At 44.4% G+C, this 20910-nt stretch overlaps 2 protein-coding genes across 2 annotated transcripts; one reads left to right on the top strand and one right to left on the bottom strand.

The window, feature by feature from the left end:
* Positions 1 to 2787: 2787 nt before the first annotated feature.
* LOC115328185 (kunitz-type serine protease inhibitor homolog calcicludine-like) lies at positions 2788 to 5134 on the top strand. The gene is made up of 3 exons (XM_029989364.2): positions 2788 to 2854; positions 3898 to 4071; positions 5076 to 5134. The coding sequence occupies exons 1-3, from the start codon at positions 2788 to 2790 to the stop codon at positions 5132 to 5134; spliced, it is 300 nt and encodes a 99-aa protein (XP_029845224.2).
* Positions 5135 to 19157: 14023 nt separating this feature from the next.
* Positions 19158 to 20667, bottom strand: LOC115329173. The gene has a single exon (XM_029990688.4). It carries the CDS (start codon positions 20665 to 20667, stop codon positions 19510 to 19512), a length of 1158 nt encoding a protein of 385 aa, XP_029846548.2. The 3' UTR covers positions 19158 to 19509.
* Positions 20668 to 20910: the final 243 nt, after the last annotated feature.

Raw genomic sequence — 20910 nt, 5'->3', positions numbered from 1 at the left:
CTCCTCACCTTTGGCCTTCTTCAAAACGGAACTTGCTACCTTCGCCAAAAGGCTCACCCGAAAACCCGACGTCATTAGCCTCCCTACCTGCTCCCGGAAACTGTCACTCATCGTGTGAGCACAGAACGTCTTAAGAGCCGGAGACACACGCGACAGCATTCCGTCCTTTCACAACTTTGGAATGTGAAGACCGTTAGTCCAGAATAAGGCTTCGTAGAACGGGGTCTGTAAGACCAGCACATGCTATTTTCCTCTCTGCTGACCGACATGTCTAAAATTTGGTGTGCACCTGCTGTAGGTTCTTCAAACGTGAAACTGAGTGCCACAGCACACTTACTGAAAGCATCCAAGACCGTATACCGAGAGTCACTTCCATCAGCTCCTTTATAGTGGACTAAAAGTAGTCCACGAAACGGAACACTTTTTTTTAGCCCAGAAAAACATTTGCACTTCCTACAGCTCTGTCTACCTCAGCAAGGAAAATATCACTCAAGACTGGCGCCACCCATGACCCTATGCTCACGCCTTTTTTCTGAAGAAACACTTATCGCGCCAGCTAACCATCATAGAGCTCTCATAAAAGTGGAGACACCGGTAGCGTTTCTGTATTCCAGTTCCCTGTTACACTCAATGCATGAAATCGCCGAGGATAACAGCTGGTCGTGGGGCAAAGAATAAAACAAGTCTTCATCATTTACACTAAAGGCCGACCACTCTCATGCCTCCTTATCTTTAAAGAACTCTGCTACCGCCTCAGAGTTGTGCACCCGGTAAGGATCTCCGATATCTAAGGGCGACAGTTGCTTCTGGAGTTACGGAGCCATCTGGCGCTGCCAAGTGTCCATCTCGGTAACAATGGCCCTAAATGAGCACAGGTCCTTATGCGTCTTGGCACTGAAAAATGTGTATAGATGCAGGCCAACTAATTTTTTAAACCTCCCTTCCATCTGCTTCAGAGTAAGGCATAACATAATTGCCCACTCTTTTACCTTTATTTTTTTTTTAATTATTTTAATTGGTTTTGTCACTGACGGCAATATCCGCCAGCACTGAAATTGCAACATGATCCCCACAGGCAAGAATAAAACAGTTAATCAGCAGATATTAGTTAGTTAGTCAACTTATCATGACAATTATTCCCTCGTCTAATGTCCGTCGAGACAGATAGATACATGCTGAACGCGACTCTTGCCCAATTATCACCCATTTTTTGGACTGTTCCATTTAAAATCAAACCTGTATACGCTCTTTATATTTTATCATCCGCCTCCAGAACACTGATGATTAGAAAAATTGAACGAACACTACATCAACACTCTTGTCAGCTGCAGTTTGCTTATCAAATATGAAGGAGTATAGATACAACACATCGTAAAACGACATTTTAGGAATTAATGTTCAGGTATGACTAAAGCACAATATTCATCATCGGATTAAACTTAAGGATCTCCATAAGGATAATCTGGCATTACTTCACTTACCAAAATGTATAAACCTTTAAAAAAAACTGCAAACTGCAAGGTCCTAGAGAAAAAGTCACTGGTAAGGTTTACAACGTAGGATTGTCTTTCCAGCGAAGACAGGCATTCATTATATTATCAAATGACTGTCAAGCGCAGAGGTCACAAACACGCGGCCCGCCGGCCGCATCCGGCCCGCGACTCGCAGGCACTCGGCCTGCAGCCCAGTATAACTTTTCGCTAACTGGATTATAGAACAGGAAAGGTGACTAAATATATTGCTGAAAACCTGAAATCCAGTTTGCAGACAACTGTCTGCATTTAGACAACAGACAATTGTCCGCTGTCTAGATTTCAGGTTTCCAGGTTTCCAGCGAGAAATCCAGTTAGATTTCCTGTTCTATAATCCAGTTAGCGAAAAGATATGCTGTTTTTTCTCGGTACCAATACGAATCTCGGTTCGCAAAGTCTTGAACGCCAAAATGGCATGGGCCATGCTGATCTCATCTCGCCGGTGCATTTTCGCTCAAAAAGTAGCTCTGCTCTTTTAGCGCGCATAGTTCATACTTACGTTCATTTTCCCTCTGTTATCGTACTATTTCTTGCTTCACAGCTTTTTGTATTGTAAAACAATTCCGCTACTAGGATGCAAGCGTGAGCTCTTCGTTGAAGAATGCATCTCGGCTGCGCGAACTCTCGATCAGCAGGACAACTGTCAAAGGTAAAGCTACATGCTCGGGACCCTCGCATTGAAAAAAATCATCAGATTAGCGAGAAATGGCCACTAACTTTTCTTTCAGAGACACGTTGAGCTTGGTTAATTCCTGAATGAATTGAGCAACTGGAACGACAGTGTAGTTGCTCTCTTACTCTATTAAAAAGGCAAACACGTTTACCGGTGGTGTCATTTTGGCCCCTCCCTCTCTCCTCTTACGTCGGCCCTCGACCTGTCCGGTGTGGGCCATCTGGCCCCGTTCTCAATTGAGTTTGGGACCACTGGTCTAGTGCCTCAAGAAAAATTGCTTTCATTAAAATTATGTTTAACTCCGTTTCTTTCTTGAGGCTCTCCTTCTGTTATCCTTCAAAATCTTATGCCAATGTTCAGCTTGTGACGCAAATATTTTATGAATATCTTTCATAGACATTGCGAAATTCGATTGTTGTGATTTGTTCGCTGTCACCGGACTTTGGCAACAATACGTGTGAAAGGCCGTGTCTCTTTCTACGAAAAGAAAACGATAACAGTCATGCTTTCTTTACACCGGCGAAGCACTATATAAACCCACTCCGAAATCTGTAACTAAATCGTCGACATCTTCCGTCCAAGATGAAGGCAACCTTTGCAGCCATTTGCTTCCTAGCTGCAGCGGTGTACACTTTTGCAGTGCTGTCTGGTAAGTCTGTTACCAAATCTGTTGCATTTGTATGACTCTCCAGCTCTAAGATAGTTTACTTAGGCGCGCAATCTCCATCACAATTTTCCAGCTCTTACATCGAGCTCTATTGCTTTGTAAAGAATCAACGTCAACCAACGATAAAATTTTGCGTACCTAAGCCGCCAGATTTAGTTGCGTGGTCTTTCTACGAGCACTGGATTTTCACATGCAAAGTGGCTTGTCGGAAAGGGCATGTCGGAAAGAAACTAAATTTCCAAGTGTATTAGTATATAATTCATGCTCGAGGGTACAAAAGTCCATTTGTTCCAGTAACTGCTTCACTAATTTTGAACATATCAAACACTGTTTTTTTTTTTTTTATCATGAGGAAGGGGAAGAACTAACTGCTTTTATGCAGACTTCTATGCAGGCTCTTTGTGATAACCTGGTAAAACACTCTTAAATTCTATTATAATTTACATAAAGGACACGATCCGAAAACAGCAGTAACTGTTCGCCTGTCGAAAGTAGAGTATATTTTTCCCTATTCGCAGACAAATTCATTTCCCCGCGCTTTATAACACCAATATCACTGTAAAAAAAGCCCGTGACTCTGCTTTCCCGCACAACACTCAGAGAGCCAATCACCGCAACTTACGGGGGCACCTCAGCGAATGACGATGGGGAAACATATATTTAGACCAAAAAGCGCAGTCTGAGTTGTGACATTAAGCAATGCAAGCGTGACGTTTTGCGTTGCTTAATGTCACAACTCAGACTGCGCTTTTTGCTCTAAACATATGTTTCGGCAGTGTCATTCGCTGATCTGCCTCCGTAGGTTGCGGTGATTGACTCTCCGAGTGTTGTGCGGGAAAGCAGACTCACGGGCCATTTTTAGAGTGTATAAAGTAGATTGGATATTACATGAGTGGTGCTCGACATAGCATATCAGGGCAGAGGTGATCTCAGGACCGAAACCGTTTTTCGTTAGTGCTTCCATCTTAAATTGTTATAAATAATAATTTCCTTCATATTCAATATATCATCGAATTTCTCTGCAGAGGAAGTCTGCAGAGCATACCATGCTGGGCCATTCAACTGCGGTGATAATGAGACGATGAAACATTTATACTACTTTAAAAACAGCACTGACAAATGCGAGCCCTACTTAGGATGTGGAGGAAATGCGAATGACTTTGGGTCCAGACGTTCCTGTAGGGATTCCTGTCCTTACGGTAAGTTTTGCGCATATTCTTTTCTTTCCTGCCATTCAACACGGGCCACAGTCTATGGTGTTGTTTTGCTACGGAGCTTTATGACGTGTCACGTATTAAACAAGCACCACGCTTACGTGGACCTTAGAACTCCCACTACGCAGTCTGTTTACAGAAGCGCTATTGTATCAGATAACTAAGCGCAGTCTTGAAAATTACAATCGCTGTATTAGGTTGTACATTTCTTGCTATATCAGTATAGCACTACACCATGAGCCTTCTACCACATCCAACGAAATGCCTGCGCGTCTACTTACCCCCAAAACACTCTTAGAGCCAATCACTGCGATGTAGGAAATCAGCTCAGTGAATGATGAGGCGGAACATCTGTTTAGAACTAAAAATGAAGTCTCCGCTGTGGCATTACGCAATGCAGAGCGTCATGCTTGCATTGCGTATTGCCACAGCGCGGACTTAATTTTGAGGTATAAACAGATGTTCCGCCTCGTCATTCGCTGAACTGATTTTGTAGATCGCAGAGATTGGTTGTTCCAGTGTTGTGCGGGTTAGTGCACGCGCAGGCATTTCTTAGAGTGTATACGGGTGTAACGCACTTTTATTATGAGAGGAGAACGCGAAAAGCGCTATCGTTATAATGTTTGAGCATATCATTTAAAATAATATTGTGCATGGTATATGAAATAACAATGTTACCCTTGCTCACCGTGAATATTGTTTGGCCTAACGTCAATACTCTTCGTGATACTACTCTTTAAGTGTACCTAAAGACAAATATGACCAAATCAGGCTATGGTACCAAGCAGTGCATTCTGCGGAGGGTTATAATGACTACCAACTCCTACTGGCATCTTATAACAATACATGGTAGGATAAAGTCAGGGATTGCGCTCATCGGCTCCCAAATAATTATGCTTAATTTCTGTTTCTTTATTATAAACCAAGAAATAAAAACAAAAGAAAGCAGATGCTGTTTGACGCTGAGTAAAATTTGTTTTCTTGCGCAGGTAAAAACAAGTCAAAGTCTCCAAGGACCAAAAAAACCAAAAAGCCTACTCACCAATGATTCGGTAACTCTCACCGACCAATGTCGCGAGCTAAACAAAACCATAACGTCATCTGAAAGAAAATAAATTGGTTGAGCGATCCACTACACAAATCCTTTTTTGTGATAAAAGCAGGCTAACATAGGGTATATATATATATATATATATATATATATATATATATATATATATATATATATATATATATATGTACTATATCCTATGTAAGCCTGCTTTTATCATAGAAACAGTATTTGTGTGGTGAATTGCTCAACCAATCTATTTTCTTTCGAATTAAATATATTTTTTATGGTTGTATTAGACAAATGGACTGTAAAAAAACCTAGCACATTCACACATATATATATATATCTATATACAGGGTGTTTTCTTAAGCTGAAGAGATTTGTTTAAAAAAAGCCGTGAAAGTTACACGTATGCCCCTTGTGGAGGTGAGTTATACATCCAGGCCAACATAGTATAGAGGACTAATCGTAACGATCAGCCGGCTAATTAATTAAGTTTTGTTCATTAACTTTTTAATTAATAAAAATCTACATATGGTTCCAATTAGAAACCTGCTCAGCGTCATCGAAATCCACCAAATCAGTAATTTTCTGAAAGCCTTTGAGCCCGTAAAAACCATAGTAGTGCACTAAAGTCACCACTCGTGGAGCAGGTAGAAAGCTAGTGGTTGCGGTAAGGTGCAACCGCTATTTTTCCGTCTCTTATCTAGTTCCAGCCTTGTACCTACTCCACGAGTGGTAACTGCAGTACAGCTGGTAAGGCCTTAGGAGGGTTACTCTTGCACGAAGTGGAAGACTGTCGGATCAGAAATATTTTGACTCTGCGATGTGAGCCTCAGTAATACACTTTTTTTTTTAATATGCAATGGCATCTATATAAAAATCCGGGTCAGGGCTAAAGAACTTTTCATACATGGTCTGCAGCCGAGTCAACGGTGGAAAAGATTCTAATTTAAAAGGGTAAAAAGAAACCGTAGACCTAATTTTTCGCTGAGCTAAACGAAGTGAGATTTTACTCAATAACACGAGAGAATCAAAAGCAGCATTGAGTAGTCTATATTAAAAAACCATGTCGCTAGTTCATAGTCTATTCGTTAGAGACGAAAGAACAAGTGTATCCAATGACGTAAGTAATCATAAAAAAACACTAGGTCCAATGTGGCGATCATAGATAATTCTTACAATTCGCCACCGTACCCCCGCTTGCCTCGCCATTTGACTGAATCCCAGGGAATTCCACACAGCAGAAAACAACTTCAACCTTGATAAAACTAACGACCGAAATAGGTGCAGTATGCAGGTGTAACTGTGGAAACTACGCCTAATGCGTGCAGTTACGCCTAGGATGTGTAATGGATCATTAATAATTTTTAAAACATTGTAATTTAAATTGGGCTGTGAGTCAATCAAAACACCAAGGTCGCGTATAACTGAAGATCTTGAAATTCTTGAGCCGTGCAATTCACAGGGATGAACAATAAGATTTGCCTTAAGAGAGAAAGATACAACCTTAGTTTTAGTGGGGTCTAAAAGGCGCAGGCTTGTACAACACCACATCCGAATCGCATCAACATCGTTATGGAACAGTTCACAGTCAGCAGGCTTGCGGATATTACGATACATTTTCACGTTGTCAGCCAACTGTAGCGTTTCTGAATTACTGGCCCAAGTTGCAAGACTGTTTATAAAAAGATTAAAAAGCAAATCTCAAAGGATCGACCCTTATGGTGCTCCGGAAGATATCAGATAAGGGTATGATATAAGGATAAGGATATGATAACGATAAGGATATAAGGGCATCCTAAGTTTAAAGCGTCTAAACCGCAGTGCTTTTATTTACGATTTCTAAATACCCCGAACCCCTACGCTATATTTAATATGAAGCAATATGTTTCCTAGGCGCTTCAAACTTTTGTGCTAGTCAAGCATGTATAGATAAATCTTCACCCGTGAAGTACGACAAAATTTGGCTGCAGAAACCACTATTGTTGGTTGTGCATGAATTGCGATAGCCGTCGTCATGAGACTCAAGACGCAGCTCACTGTGAATACGGCGACGCGAATTTTGAGTAAACACTTTAATATACTAATGGTTAAAGGCACAATCATTGACGTCAGTACAACTGCAGCGCGCCACTTCTAAATTCAGTGGTTGTGTCGTATCTCTGTAATCTTTTATTATTCGGTGTCTGTGTACTTGTTTAACGTTCAAGTTGTTTCCCCACCATTATTGCAGCTTCGTGAATGTTATACTGTTTCTGCGTAATCGTTTAATGTACAAGCTGTTCGACCATCATCATTGTTCGTATACCAACTAGCTCAACTGAAACCAATAATTACTTCGTTGCTTGGGCACACATGTGAATGGGTGCGTGCTGCCGATGCGTGGCGCGGGTTTATATTCTTGATGGACGACGTCGATGATGGCGTCCAAGAGGACGAAGTGTAGGACGACTTTAGAAATGACCTCTAGGGTGCTCTCTAGGGCGACCTCAGGGACGACCTCTAGGACAACGTCTAGGACGATGATGTAGAGCATGACGTCGAAGACGATGTGTAGAAGGACCTTTAGGACGATCTCGTGAACGACTTCTAGGACGACGTCCTAGAGGACGGCATCAAAGACGACATCTATGGTGACTTTCGGGCGATCTCAAGAACGACCTTTTGGGAATACGTCGAGGACGACGTCTGCAGTTGCGCGAAGTCTGCGCATGTGGACGTCGTGCGTATGCGGACGCCCTGCGTGTCCGCAGGCACCGCGCCGCCGCGCGGCGCCCCCGAATACACGTGCTGCGCATACCAGCGGCGCATTCGAGGCCAGATTGCGTATCGCGAAAACCGGGTGAAGTAGCTGAAGAATGCTATCGCTTTAAAAAAAGAAACCTCGGCCAGCATATGATTTTACACACAGGTAACTGTCAGTAGAAAAACCATTTCAATTGGCACTGATGTCCACGTGTTTATGTTATACCAACTTGAATAATGCTAATCGCTAACGCAAAGTAATTTTACCCGGGTAAGTTATGATTTTTATACTTTAAAACTTTTCATTGCAAACCTGCACGCCTGCATTATTTCTCCTTTTAAGCTATAATGTACTGTATATAACAAACAGGCCCCCTAATGAACACGTTCGTTATAGCTGCACCTCTAGAAATGGTGTGCTCTTGGAGTGTTCATGTTGAGCGCAGTCTGTTTTGGCAACTATTGCAACATAATTAATGTTCAAGTCGGCGCGCTTAGCGTTGAACACGCGCTCACGTGAAACCAACGTGCTTAATCCTTTTTCTAATTTCAGGGAAACCAAAAGCGCCCCATCGCTGACTCAGGATAACATTTTTGATATATCGGCCGGAACACCCGACAAGGCGTTAAAACCTAGTAAAAGGGACCGTTAAACGAACACCGTTTTTTGGTATCTGTTGTTCGCTTTCAGTTTTTATTGAAGGCAGTCTCGTGAATGTACACTCTAAGAAAAACTCCCGTGCATCCGCTTTCCCGCACAACACTCGGAGAGCTAATCAGCGGAACTTACGGAGGCAGCTCAGAGAATGACAATGGCGAAACATATGTTTAGACCAAAAAGCGCAGTTTGAGTTTTGACATTAGGCAATGCAAGCGTGACGTTTTGCATTGCTTTGGGCGTGTAGCAGAACGTGACATCAACTCTGAACTGGCGCTTGATTGGCTATGGGGGCCCCCAGCCTTCCGGTGCGACAGGCCGAGCGTCATTCCCCCTCCAGGTCCCGTGATCTGCGTCGCGGGTGCCTGTTCTTCCTTTGACTTCCCTGCCAAAAATAACGGTTTGATATCAATCCGAAATACTAAATCCAGTTTAAAATCAATCCGGAGACAGTCCGGAAAGAGAAGCTCCGGTTCGCACAAACCGGGATTTTTTTACCTCGGCTTAAAGTCACACCGGAGGAAATCCCGAGAGACAATAGGGAGTTTTAGTAGACCACCTTTCCCCCTCCGCTAACCCTCCGCTACGAAAAAACCGCCACTGCGCCTGCGCGCCGATGGCCTTAGCTGTAGAGTTCCGGGTAGCGGAGGAGCTTAGCGAAGGGGGAAACACGGTTTACTAAAACTCTCTATTCTCGGGTTTGTGCAAAGCGGACATCGACAACTTCGGTAAAAGAGCGAACCGGAGAAATTCCAGACGGACCATCTCCGATTTGCACATGTAGTGGTGTTGTAAAGGCCGATGTTTCCAGATTATACTACATGCCAACTGCAACGACTGTTTGTTATTGATTCCCGACATTTTGGAGATTGAAAAATAGTTGAAAAATGCGACCCCAAAGTTCGCATTTTTTTATCGTCAAAAACGATGCACGTTGTAGTCATAGACACGCAAAAAAAAAAAATCCGCATCGCGAAAAAAAATTTTCCGCGCGCTCGTGCGTCTTTTTATTTTTGGTGCTTTCCTCTCCCGCTCTTCGCCTCCTCGCTTCTTTTGATTCGTGACGTCAAGAATCAGGAATTTAGAAGCTTTGTAGGTGACATTTCTATACCATTTAATAACGGCAATCGAAAGAACAAGTTTTATAACGCAATTGCGAACACACTACGGCCCATCTTTTTGAAATACCGAAAATCGGAGTCCGTTGTGATGTCGCGTCCTGGATTTGTATCCGCCCTCGGAAAACTTGGCGGCGCTCGAGCAGAGGATGATCGGTGAGTAGCGGAACCGGACGTAGAAACCGGTTTCCCGGTCCGCCCGGCGCCCTTCTTCCCCACTTCTCGCTTCGGGTCGCGGTGGCAACGGGGCTTTGCTTTGTAGCGTGGAGCGGAGGTGCGAAAGAAAGTCGACTCGCAAGAGACCGCAAAATTTGAAGTCACTGCACTAGCGCGGATGGCGCGGGAACTTCCAATTCGCATATGGAAATTGTTTTTTTTTGTTTTACAAATACTTAATTCCCAAGTTTCGAATTTTAAGGGTAATGTCCCGGCATTGTATTTAATCGTTTCGGATAATATGAAAAATGATTTTGGTGAGTCAGTGCCCCTTTATGATGCCCAGGTTGCTTTCTGGTTTTTTGGGGGTATTGCTGTGAGGTGGTGGTCTTGGGGATGTTTAGTACAGCTTGGCTAGGCACTGCTTGTCTTGGATCTGCTTGGCTCGGAACAGCTTCATGATCGAGGTCTAGCATGGAAGTTTGGTCCTGGTAGCCCTACTGAAAAAAATATCAGGCTTGCGAGAAATTCATGTGTTTATTGGACACGAGAAGGATACGCGTTTCTCATTTATGCGAGTACTTATACGATTTCTCATTTTATACGAGAAGGGATATGAGATCCTCGTTTCATATGATTTCTCGTTTCATACAAGATTGTTATTTGACAGATGGACCCATATGATTTCTCGTTGCACGAGATTCTCATTTGATCCATGGAGTCTACGTTAGATTGTTATTGAGCTGTTGTGTTCGTGTTCTGAAATTCATGTTAGAAAATCATGTTTGGCATAACGAATGAAGTATCTAATTATTGCAAGCGCATATAAAACGTCAGCCCAGACGTGTGCGTTGATATGGTGGCTAAAAAAATGAATCCCTCAGAAAGTCATACTACCCTTATTCTGCAGTCCCAGAAGGGGAGGTAGGGCGCCGTAAGGGAGACAGTGTCGACAAAAGCGCCATCTCCTCTGCCTCTGCTGCTGCCTCTTGGCCCTTCTTCCGTTTGACTTTTTTCTACCTAGTGAAGGTCTCTTGTACATGGGTAGCCAAGTACGCGTTTGTCTTGGCCAGCCTCGCGTCGACTTCTTCCTTGGGCATGTTCCCAAAGTAAGCACGTAGGGCAGCTGAAGAACGGAAACAAAACAGGACAAACAATAATCAACCTACGACTTTAAAATACTTCAGATAAAACTTATTTGCAGACTCAATTAAAGGGGGCATTGCAACGATTTCCGGACTTTGGTCGAATATTTCTGGATGTTGCCCTTATTTTATTTTTGTGAAGTAAAGAACGAAAACCGATTTCACATGCGTGTCCTAACTGTGTGTAAAAAAAAAAAAAGTATAAACATTGGCATTTCTGGCACCCCTCAACTCACTCGCAGTCTTCAGGGTCACCAGCTTTTTGACGTAGGACTTTTACTCTCCCTCTCTCTGCTTACATTAGCGGGCGTTAAGTTGCAGCTTAGGCCCGGGTAACGTCATGTAATCTTTTCGCCGTAGTTCCTTCAGCTGCCAACCGTGGCTGCAGATCCTGGAAAAACTAGACTTTTGCTTTTCAATTACACAGTGGAATCGCGGCATTTCGAAGGAAGGAGATACTTTCTCTATCCTCCGGTACACGATAAACAAATGTGAAAGTTACGATGCAAATTGGTTTCGTCTTAACATTGTTGCTTCGCCTCAGTAAGCAAAACCAATAATTTGTGCCACTCGCCTCTGCATGGGGATGCGTGCCATGTGCCCACATGTCTTGTCCAGGTGAACAGAACCACGAGGTAGTGCTGCAAACGCTTCAAGCAAGGAAAGGGTGTGAAACTGCGAGAATGCGAAATATGATTGCCGGCTTCGCCCTGCGTCGCCTTGCAGAAGTTAGCATTCGACCTAAATAATTATATGAGCGAGCCATTCCGTCACAGACTGCCACTACTTCTAATGGGTCCGTTATGACAAACATTCCAACGATGTTTGGACCCCCAACGACCACGTGCTACAGGAAGCGATTTATATAGGGCTGGGCGATCGATCGATCAACCTCCCGATTAATCGATTAAGGCTTTAATTGCGATGGACCATTTTAACCGGTTAATGTTTTTCTTTTTTTTTTCAATTGGGACCCGAAAAATATTAACTTCCTAGATTTTTCTTTACTTTCTCTCCCACCACTACCACGATCGTCAACAAACACAGGAACTCGCCCTTGCCGGAGAATGCAAATAAAATGTCTTTTCTCGGAGTAGGAGCAACAATCAGGGAGTGTCTTTCAACCGCCTGCTAACAGCATTTTGAACTACATATCCTCAGTATGAAATGTACATTTCGCCGTGTTTAAGATACTCAACGAAGTTGTCAAAGGACAATTGAATAGTTCCGTATTTTAGAGATATTTGCCTGAAAATCAACGCGACCAATCAATGGATTAAACGGTGGCGATTATTCGGGACCAAATTTTTTATGCACGCCCAACCCTGGTCTTATTCATATTAAAACTGATTTTCTGGTGTTTACGAACGAAGGAATGATGTTTCTGAGCTGCTGTCATAACACAGACCACATCTACACAAATAGGTGTTAAAACTTCACTTCCATAACCCTGTAACGATGTAAGAAACCCACCAGCTTGCCTGTACTTTTTTTTTTCTTTTAAGTAACGCTATCTTGCACAAGTGCACATTTTCACGTCACACTCTGTCATTTACCATGGTGAGTACCTTTGTTCATTAGAATGATATTACTGAATGGAAAGTTCGTACTTACACCAAAGTTTTTTTTTAAAAATTTCTTGGGTGTCATGCGCTCCCTTGTGCCCTCAGGAGACTCCTTGATAAATCTGCGGAAGGGATTCTCCGTCACGCTCCGTACCAGCAGCTCTTCTTGTGTCCACAAGGATAGGGCGGTATTCCGTACCATTTTTGAGTCCGTACCAGACTTCTTAACGCAGTGATTGAACTACGCTGCCATCATGAAGAGGTAGTCGCCCAGGTCAACGTGTGCAAAAGTGAGAATTACAATACGTTAGATCACTGGAAAAAGGATATATGTCTACCATACAAAAGATTTCATTAGAGCAGAACCTTGTTAATAAGCTCTTCCAGCCCCTACATCCAAGGATAAAGGTCCTGTTCAACTCTTTTAAGGATATGTGCAAAACTTTCTTGGTTGATAGGTCTGAAAATGTCCAGTTGATGCAGCCAGCACAATGCACTGGGCTGCCCAGTTGTGGTCATCTTCCGATTGTTCTGCTTTAATTTTTTGTCAACAGTTTACCCCACGACGCTATTGTCATGACCTTAATCTAACCTTGGAAAGGCATCATCAAACAGCCCGATTTACCTCTACATCTTTTTCTACAATGCGCACGTGTAACATTTGTTGCCCTGTTTTTTTTTGTTTTTTTTTGCACCACTAGTGGCATTATGGTATTGCAGAAAAGGCAAGCGCCCACTTTTAAAAGGTATGTGGGACAACAGTGGCCGACCAATTTTTCAGTCATCAATCGGACCTTTTGGCAGGAATGCCACTCAGCGGCATTGAGTCCATCTATAAAGTGACTAAAATTTCGGACGCCATACAGGTCGTTATATGATATTTCAAGGCAGGCTCGCACCCATAAGACTGCATGCAGTAAACTATGTGATTGCTTCACAGTTGCATTTCCCACACATGCGGCAAGTTAAGTGCGTTTATGCGCATGCGCACTACCCGCAGCTCCTATGAGCGATCCCATTAGGAACGTGCTCGCAACTGATGAGCTTAGTCCCTTAAATGATTGTGCTTTAATAAACTGTGGACATAGTTTGGCCTTTTCTTCAACAGCTCTTTAAATGAACTATTTTGGCCAGAATTGAACGGCGTCAAGCTGCTTCTGTTGCAGCCCCTAAATGAGTCAGTTGGAACATGTAAACCGGATATGGCCTACATACCCAATCATGATTTGCAACGGCTCCTCCCACAAGACGAGGTGGCACTACTGCCACGGGACGAGGAGGCTACATGACTGCCACGAGACGAGGTGGCGGCACGACTGCCATGGTAGGAGGTGGTAGCAAAGCTTCCACTGGGCGAGGTGGCGGCAATGCTGCCATGGGACGAGGTGGTGGCAATGCTGACACGGGACGAGGTGGTATCACGGCTGCCACGGATCGAGGTAGTGACATGACTGCCACAGGATGGGGTGACGGCACGACGGCACGATGTAACGATATGTTAAAACAAATAAAACTTGATTTGATTTGATTGTCACAGGCCGGCACGACTGTCACAGGACGGGGGGACGGCACGATTGTCACAGGGACCAGGTAATGGTGCTGCTGCCACAGAGTCATGTCGTAACTCCCCGGAGACTGCAGAGAGTTGCCCTGACGCCTCTGGAGCAAAGGGGTCCTGACACAGCTCTTCTGCACTGCAATCATCGCAGTCCAGGTCTCCAGCGTCTTTGCTTGGAGAACAGGTACGAGCCTGGGAGGCTGGTACATGAGCCAGACAATCTGGTACATTCAGGCGGGGAAGGGAACCGTCAGCAAGGCAGCTTCGAGCCATAGGATGTGATGTCCTGGTAGAAGACTCCGCTTCTGCAATGGATTGTGAACAATGCCATGAATATTACGTCCTTCATGAGGTGGTGTGGGTTTAAGTAAATCTCTAAGCTCATCCAATTATCCTATTCACGTAGTTATCCCTGACTTAAAACAAGCATGTTTTTGGAGCTAGCAAGCCTACGAAGGAACTGTGACTTTTAACATTGGTCATGGGAATATGAATTATATTCTCTGTGTATGAAGGCCATACCATATTTGCTTGCACAAGCAACACTTTTGATACCGAAAAATCAAGAGCAAATTTTAGAAGTGCTTTCAAGGTAATTGTTACAAGGTAATTGCTTGTTGGGGAACATTTCGAAACAGCAAAATCGAGTAATAATTGGGGTCCCGCGTTCTCACATAAATCCGTAAAACATTTGCCTGTAAACTTTATGTGAGTTATTTCTGAGTTCTGAAAGAAGCAACAATATTTTGGAGAATTGGGAATATGACAAGAATGAATGCTGAATTACAGACATTTCGGAATGCAACAAAGATAACCCTCAAAATTTGCTAGAAAAAATAAACTCCGAAAAACATCATTCAAGTTTTACCAAAATAAACTCTAAAAACACTGAACAATAGTAATAATGTTGGTAATTAGCACTGTTCATTCTATGGAGTTCGAAGCAGATGGCAACGCCACCTGCTCGAACTCCATAGACTGCCGGTACGCGCCCACAGCCGTTTCTCACTTTTTCTTATCCGACACGCCGCCGATCGTGCATACGTTTCCGGCAAACCGGTGTCGGTCGCACACGGTGCACGTGACCAGGGTGTAAGATATAGCGAGTTCGTTTCACACGCACTGGCACCGTTCGAGTTCTCTCCCAGAATGCATCGCACTCTCAGAGTGTTGCACGGAAAACTGGACTCAAACGAACTCGCCAAATGCACCGAGTGCAGAAGACTGATGCTGCCGCCATCTATGTTGTAGAAAAGGTACCGACTTTAAACCGAAACTAGCGCCTTTCTGATCGGAGTGATGCGTGGGAATGCGAGAATGCAGTCGCTACCAACGTTTATCTACAAACGTTGGTCGCTGCAACCTGTAGTTTATAGTTGCGATGACTTCAAGCAGCTCGGCTGCCGTAGAGATAGTTACAGACGGCGTAAATTTCCGCAACCAGCTGTCTACAAAGCAGCTGGTTCCGATCTTTCAATTCTTATAACCGTTTACACTGAAGAAAACTGATGATGCTGTCCGAGCACAAGCATGATCCGTTTGAGCATGGTATTATGCGTGAACCACTGAAAGGGTGCTGCTTAAAACTAGCCTGTTGGAATATCCAGCAAAACTGGGACTTTCGATTTGGATCGTCATTATAGGTGGATCAGATGATCCACCTATAATGCCTCAGTGAGGGCGTCGAGAACGAGAGCATTCTCGAACAGAATACGACGGGGCAAGTTAGCTGACGTAGGTAAATGTTAAACATGATGATGTTGCCCAATCCTCGGGTAAAGTTACCATCTTTAGCTTTCTCTGATGCTTATTGGGCGGTCAGAGGTTTCTGCTGAGAGAGTTTTGTCGACAAATGTTAAATTTTTCACCCGCACACGGATGGTGATAGATATCTCGGGGGCCGCTTTTACGTTTGTTCTGAGCATTCCTTTACACATTGGTATATTTCAGCGTCTGTGCGGCAACAGAGCGATTTAAAACCTGCAAATAAATCACGGGTTGTCAATTGCTTCCTTCGGGAAATAGCAGACGCTCACAATTCAAGCTCGCGTTTGATTTCGTGGCCCGTGGGACGGGATTTCTATCAGAAAATCTACTTTTTTTTTCCGTTCGGTTTCGCGACACATCGTAGCAGACGAACCCTCGTCGTCTGCTCCCGCTCCTCGCCGGCCCGGCCGGAGCGAGGCATGACGGGATTGCATTTTGGCGCACTCCCGATTTTCTCGGTGCAGCGAGTGCATGCACGCGTGGGGTGTCAGCGCTGAAACGAACTCGGAGAGTGCAACCACTCGTAGAGTGCCGGCCGAAACGAACCCGTTCCACGCTGCGAGTGGGCACGCGTGGGCACGAGTGCCGTGAAACGAACTCGCTAATAGACAGGTGGGGAAACGGCCCATAGAAACCTACCGCAGCGCCGTGACCCGATTGTGTACTCGTCTGCTTGCTGGTGGCTTGCGGGTACCCCCGATTTGCGACAGATTTCATTTCATTTCATTTCATTTTATTACCTTAAAGACCCCGTTAGGGGTATTACATAAGGGGTGGGTTACACATAAAAGCATTTTTAACAGACATTCATGTCGGAAGGTGGTTGACGACAGTCTCCATGAATACGGACGGACATGTGATGGCGGCGACGTGGTGGGGAAGGCCGTTCCAGTCTGCAGCTGCTTGAGAAAAAAAGGAGGCTAAAAAAGTAGTAGTGCGGGCACGTGGGAGTGTTACTTGAAGTGGATGACCAATGCGCAGAGATATGCGTGATGGGGGCACAATGTAAGGTGCATGGTTGAGCGAGCTGTAGTAAAACTTGTGAAAGAGGGAGAGGCTGGAAGTGCGACGGCGAAGAGAGAGAGGTGTTAGGCCGCATTCTGCTTTTAAGGATGAAACGCTGATATCGTATGAGTAGGCAGAATGAATGAACCTAGTGGATCGATTTTGAACAGATTCAAGTTCGTTAGTAATATATGCTTGGTGAGGGTTCCAGATGGCAGATGCGTATTCGAGTTTTGATCTAACAAGTGATTTGTACGCAAGTAAACGTACGTGCTTCGGGGCATGGCGTAGATTACGTTTTAGAAATCCAAGGACTCTGTTTGCGGCTGATATGACGTTGGTGGTATGCGCGCGCCAAGATAAATCGTTCGACAGTGTTACACCTAGGTATTTAAATGATTCTACAGATTCGACGGTGACGCTAGCAATTGTATACGTAAAAAGAAAGGGGTTACGGCGACGATGGAATGATACAAGTTTACATTTGCTGGGATTAAGGGTCATTTGCCAATAGTCGCACCATTCTTGCACATGGTTAAGGTCATTCTGCAGGCATGACTGGTCGGAGCTGTTAGTGATTGTACGATAAATAACGCAGTCATCCGCAAACATACGAATGCGGCATGACAGATGCGATGGTAAGTCATTTATGTATATTAAGAACAGGAGCGGGCCGAGGACAGATCCTTGTGGGACGCCTGATGTTACTGGGAGAGGGTTAGATGAGTGGTTGTTAACAAAGACAAACTGAGACCGATTAGACAGAAATTCCTGGACCCATTGAACAATAGCAGTGTTTAGATTTAATTGGGAAAGTTTTAGTAGGAGGCGCTGGTGCGGTACTTTGTCGAATGCTTTGGCAAAATCTAAAAAAACAGCGTCGGTTTGAAGGTTATGGTCAAGATTAAAATGCAAGTCATGAACGAAGAGTGCAAGCTGAGTTTCGCAAGAGAAGCCCTTACGAAAACCGTGCTGGGAGGGGTGGAAAAAGTCTATAGAGTCTAGGAAATTAATTATATGAGTGTAGATGACGTGTTCCATGGCTTTGCAGGGGACGCTTGTTAAAGAGATGGGACGGTAATTTAGTGGGGAGTCCTTGTTACCCGATTTGTAGACCGGAACGACCCTTCCCACCTTCCAGTCGTCCGGTAAGATGCCTGTAGAAAGTGATTGTGAAAACAACATGGTCATGTACACAGCAGATACACGTTTGGTATTTTTTAAAAGTTTTGAGTTAATTCCGTCAACGCCGGCTGACGATGAGAGTTTGATATTTTCAATTAATGATGAGATGCCATCTACAGAGAATGTGAGAGCTGGCATAGTAGATACTGCGTTAGAAGGTATTAAAGAGGGAGGGACATCGGTTTCTTCGGTGAACACGGAAAAGAAGGCGGAGTTAAAAGCGTTGGCGCACTCGGTGTCAGTGACTATTTCGCCCGCTCCGTTCGTCAGGCTAATGATGCGCGTCTCTTGGGGATTTATAACTTGCCAAAATTTTTTAGGATTGTTAATTAAGATCTTTGGTAAGTCATCATAAAAAAAGGAATGCTTTGCGTTACGTATAGATGCCAGATAGGAGTCTTCAGCTGCGTAGTATTTTTCCCATGCGCAGGGGTTTCCATTCCGCTTGGCCGAGCGGAAAAGACGTTTTTTTTTGTTACCTAGTTTTTTCAAAGACTTTGTAAACCAGGGTTTCTGTCGATTCTCACGGAACGTAATTAGTGGGATGAATTTATTTGCAAGTTCATTTAATTTATTTCTGAACATTATCCAGTTTGTATTAATAGAGCGATTAGAAAATGATGCTTCAAAAATTGGAAGAAAGGCGTTTAGCTCATTGTTTATTACTTCATAATTTCCCTTATCATATAGACGAATTCTTTTATCGCTTGTTTGGTGTCGTACCGGGCAAAAGTTGAAGGTAGCATGGATTACTTTGTGGTCGCTGATTTCGCGGAGATAAGTAGCCGATGATAGGCTTTCGGGATGACTGGTTAGTATTAGATCTAGGATGTTTGCAGAATCCCGTGAAACACGTGTGGGTTCGGATACTAGTTGAACAAGGTTCAAATCAAGACATACGTTAATAAAATCTTTTGCGGCTTCATTGCCTATAGCTGAGGGGATCTGGTTGCTCCAGTCTATTTGCGGGTAGTTAAAGTCTCCAAAGAGAAGGATATGCGCATTCGGGTACGTTAAGGCGAATTCACTAAAGATGTTATTAAGTTTACAAGAAAAGTCAGGAGAAGAATGGGGAGGCCTGTAGCAGACTCCCAAAAGAACCGTCTGAGGTGAAGCGCGACATATGATCCATAGTATTTCAAGGTCGGATGTAATGTTAACAATAGAACATGACAACTGCTGGTGTACGGCGATGAGAACACCTCCTCCTCGTGTGGCTTGGCGGTCATTTCTATAAAGGCGGAAGTCCGGCAAATCGGCCAGAACTTCAGCATCAGTGATTTCTTTAGACAGCCAGGTTTCGGTTAATATCAACAAATTACTACAAGAGGACAACACGAGATTAGACAAAATTTCTCGTTTCGGAAGAAAGCTTCGCGCGTTGGTGAAGATTACGGAAAATGAAAGATTAGTTTTGGTAGAATTCCGAGAGGGGGCTGTTATTTTCTTCTGACGGGGCAATTGCTATGCTGTTTCCCTTACTGTCTGTGATGGTTCATCAAAAATATAGCGTTTCGGGCCCATAAGTAGTGTTTTAAACCGTAAAGAAAACGGCGTATTTTTGCTTTTTGCAAACGCAAGTAGGTGTTTGCGAGCATTTTGGACGGGCCGAGAAAAGTCTTCGCCAACACTGAAACTTGTTCCTTTGAACTTGCGGCCATTAGATAGTATGGTGTCTTTTGTCTTATAGAACGTGAATTTAACGATTACTGGGCGAGGGCGGTCAGATGTGTGATGTCCAAGACGATGTGCACGCTCTATTTCTTTGGGGTCTATGGTTATGTTCAAGTGATCACGACAGTGCCGGATGACGAGCTGTTCTGATTGGGCAAACGTTTCTGGTCCAGTGGAGTTAGGGATGCCATAGAAAATGAGGTTGTTGCGTCGAGAATGATTTTCGGCATCGTCGAAGCGTGCCTCCAAGCCACAGACCAAACGGGCCGTCTGAGCCGTCTCGATTTTTACATTTTCTAATTCGGTGCGCACGGGGGCGAGATTTTGATAATGGTTTTCGAGCGCAGTCATGCGCCCGCTTAAATCTGATATCGCTTTATCTGTTGTTAATAGCTGGGTTTTAAGGTCTTGTACCTCTGCAAGTAATTTCGATTGACCGGTGGATAGTTTTTTTAGCTCGGCTAGTATGGCGTTAGTATCAGGACCAGGATTAGTTTCGATGTCCCCCGATTGCAACAGCAAGGAACGGATGACATGGAAGCACTCAATCGAAATGACAACGCAACACTGCGGGCTCGGCAGCTGTATCAAAAAGTAGTTACTTGTTTTTTTAGAGAAAAGACTGCACGATTTACTAACCTGCACGAAAAAGTTGAACGGATTAGTGGTCTGCGTTGTGGCACAGCCACCGAGCCCACAGAGCGACATCGGCTGCGTCGGCTGGTTTATAGTGGGCGGGTAAGCGGCTGTTGATGACGATGGGGCCCTCCACACTTGGCCGAGGATCAATTGCTTGAGTGACGAGTCTGCCGGACGTGACGAGGCGTTGCTGATGGCCGGGTGGTAGCTGCTTGCTTGGTCTTCGTTGTTCCAGATTGTGCATGCTGTCGTGCCGTCCGAGGAAGCCAGCACCGGGAGCAAAGCGCGGAGGAGAATGAAGGAGAACATCTGCACGAAAAAGTTGAACGGATTAGTGGTCTGCGTTGTGGCACAGCCACCGAGCCCACAGAGCGACATCGGCTGCGTCGGCTGGTTTATAGTGGGCGGGTAAGCGGCTGTTGATGACGATGGGGCCCTCCACACTTGGCCGAGGATCAATTGCTTGAGTGACGAGTCTGCCGGACGTGACGAGGCGTTGCTGATGGCCGGGTGGTAGCTGCTTGCTTGGTCTTCGTTGTTCCAGATTGTGCA

This window comes from Ixodes scapularis, unplaced genomic scaffold (genome assembly GCF_016920785.2).
Source record: "Ixodes scapularis isolate PalLabHiFi unplaced genomic scaffold, ASM1692078v2 ptg000810l_1__unscaffolded, whole genome shotgun sequence".
Lineage (NCBI taxonomy): Eukaryota > Metazoa > Arthropoda > Arachnida > Ixodida > Ixodidae > Ixodes > Ixodes scapularis.
The sequence above is the reverse complement of the archived record's forward strand: the minus strand, read 5'-3'. Positions and strand labels throughout refer to the sequence as shown.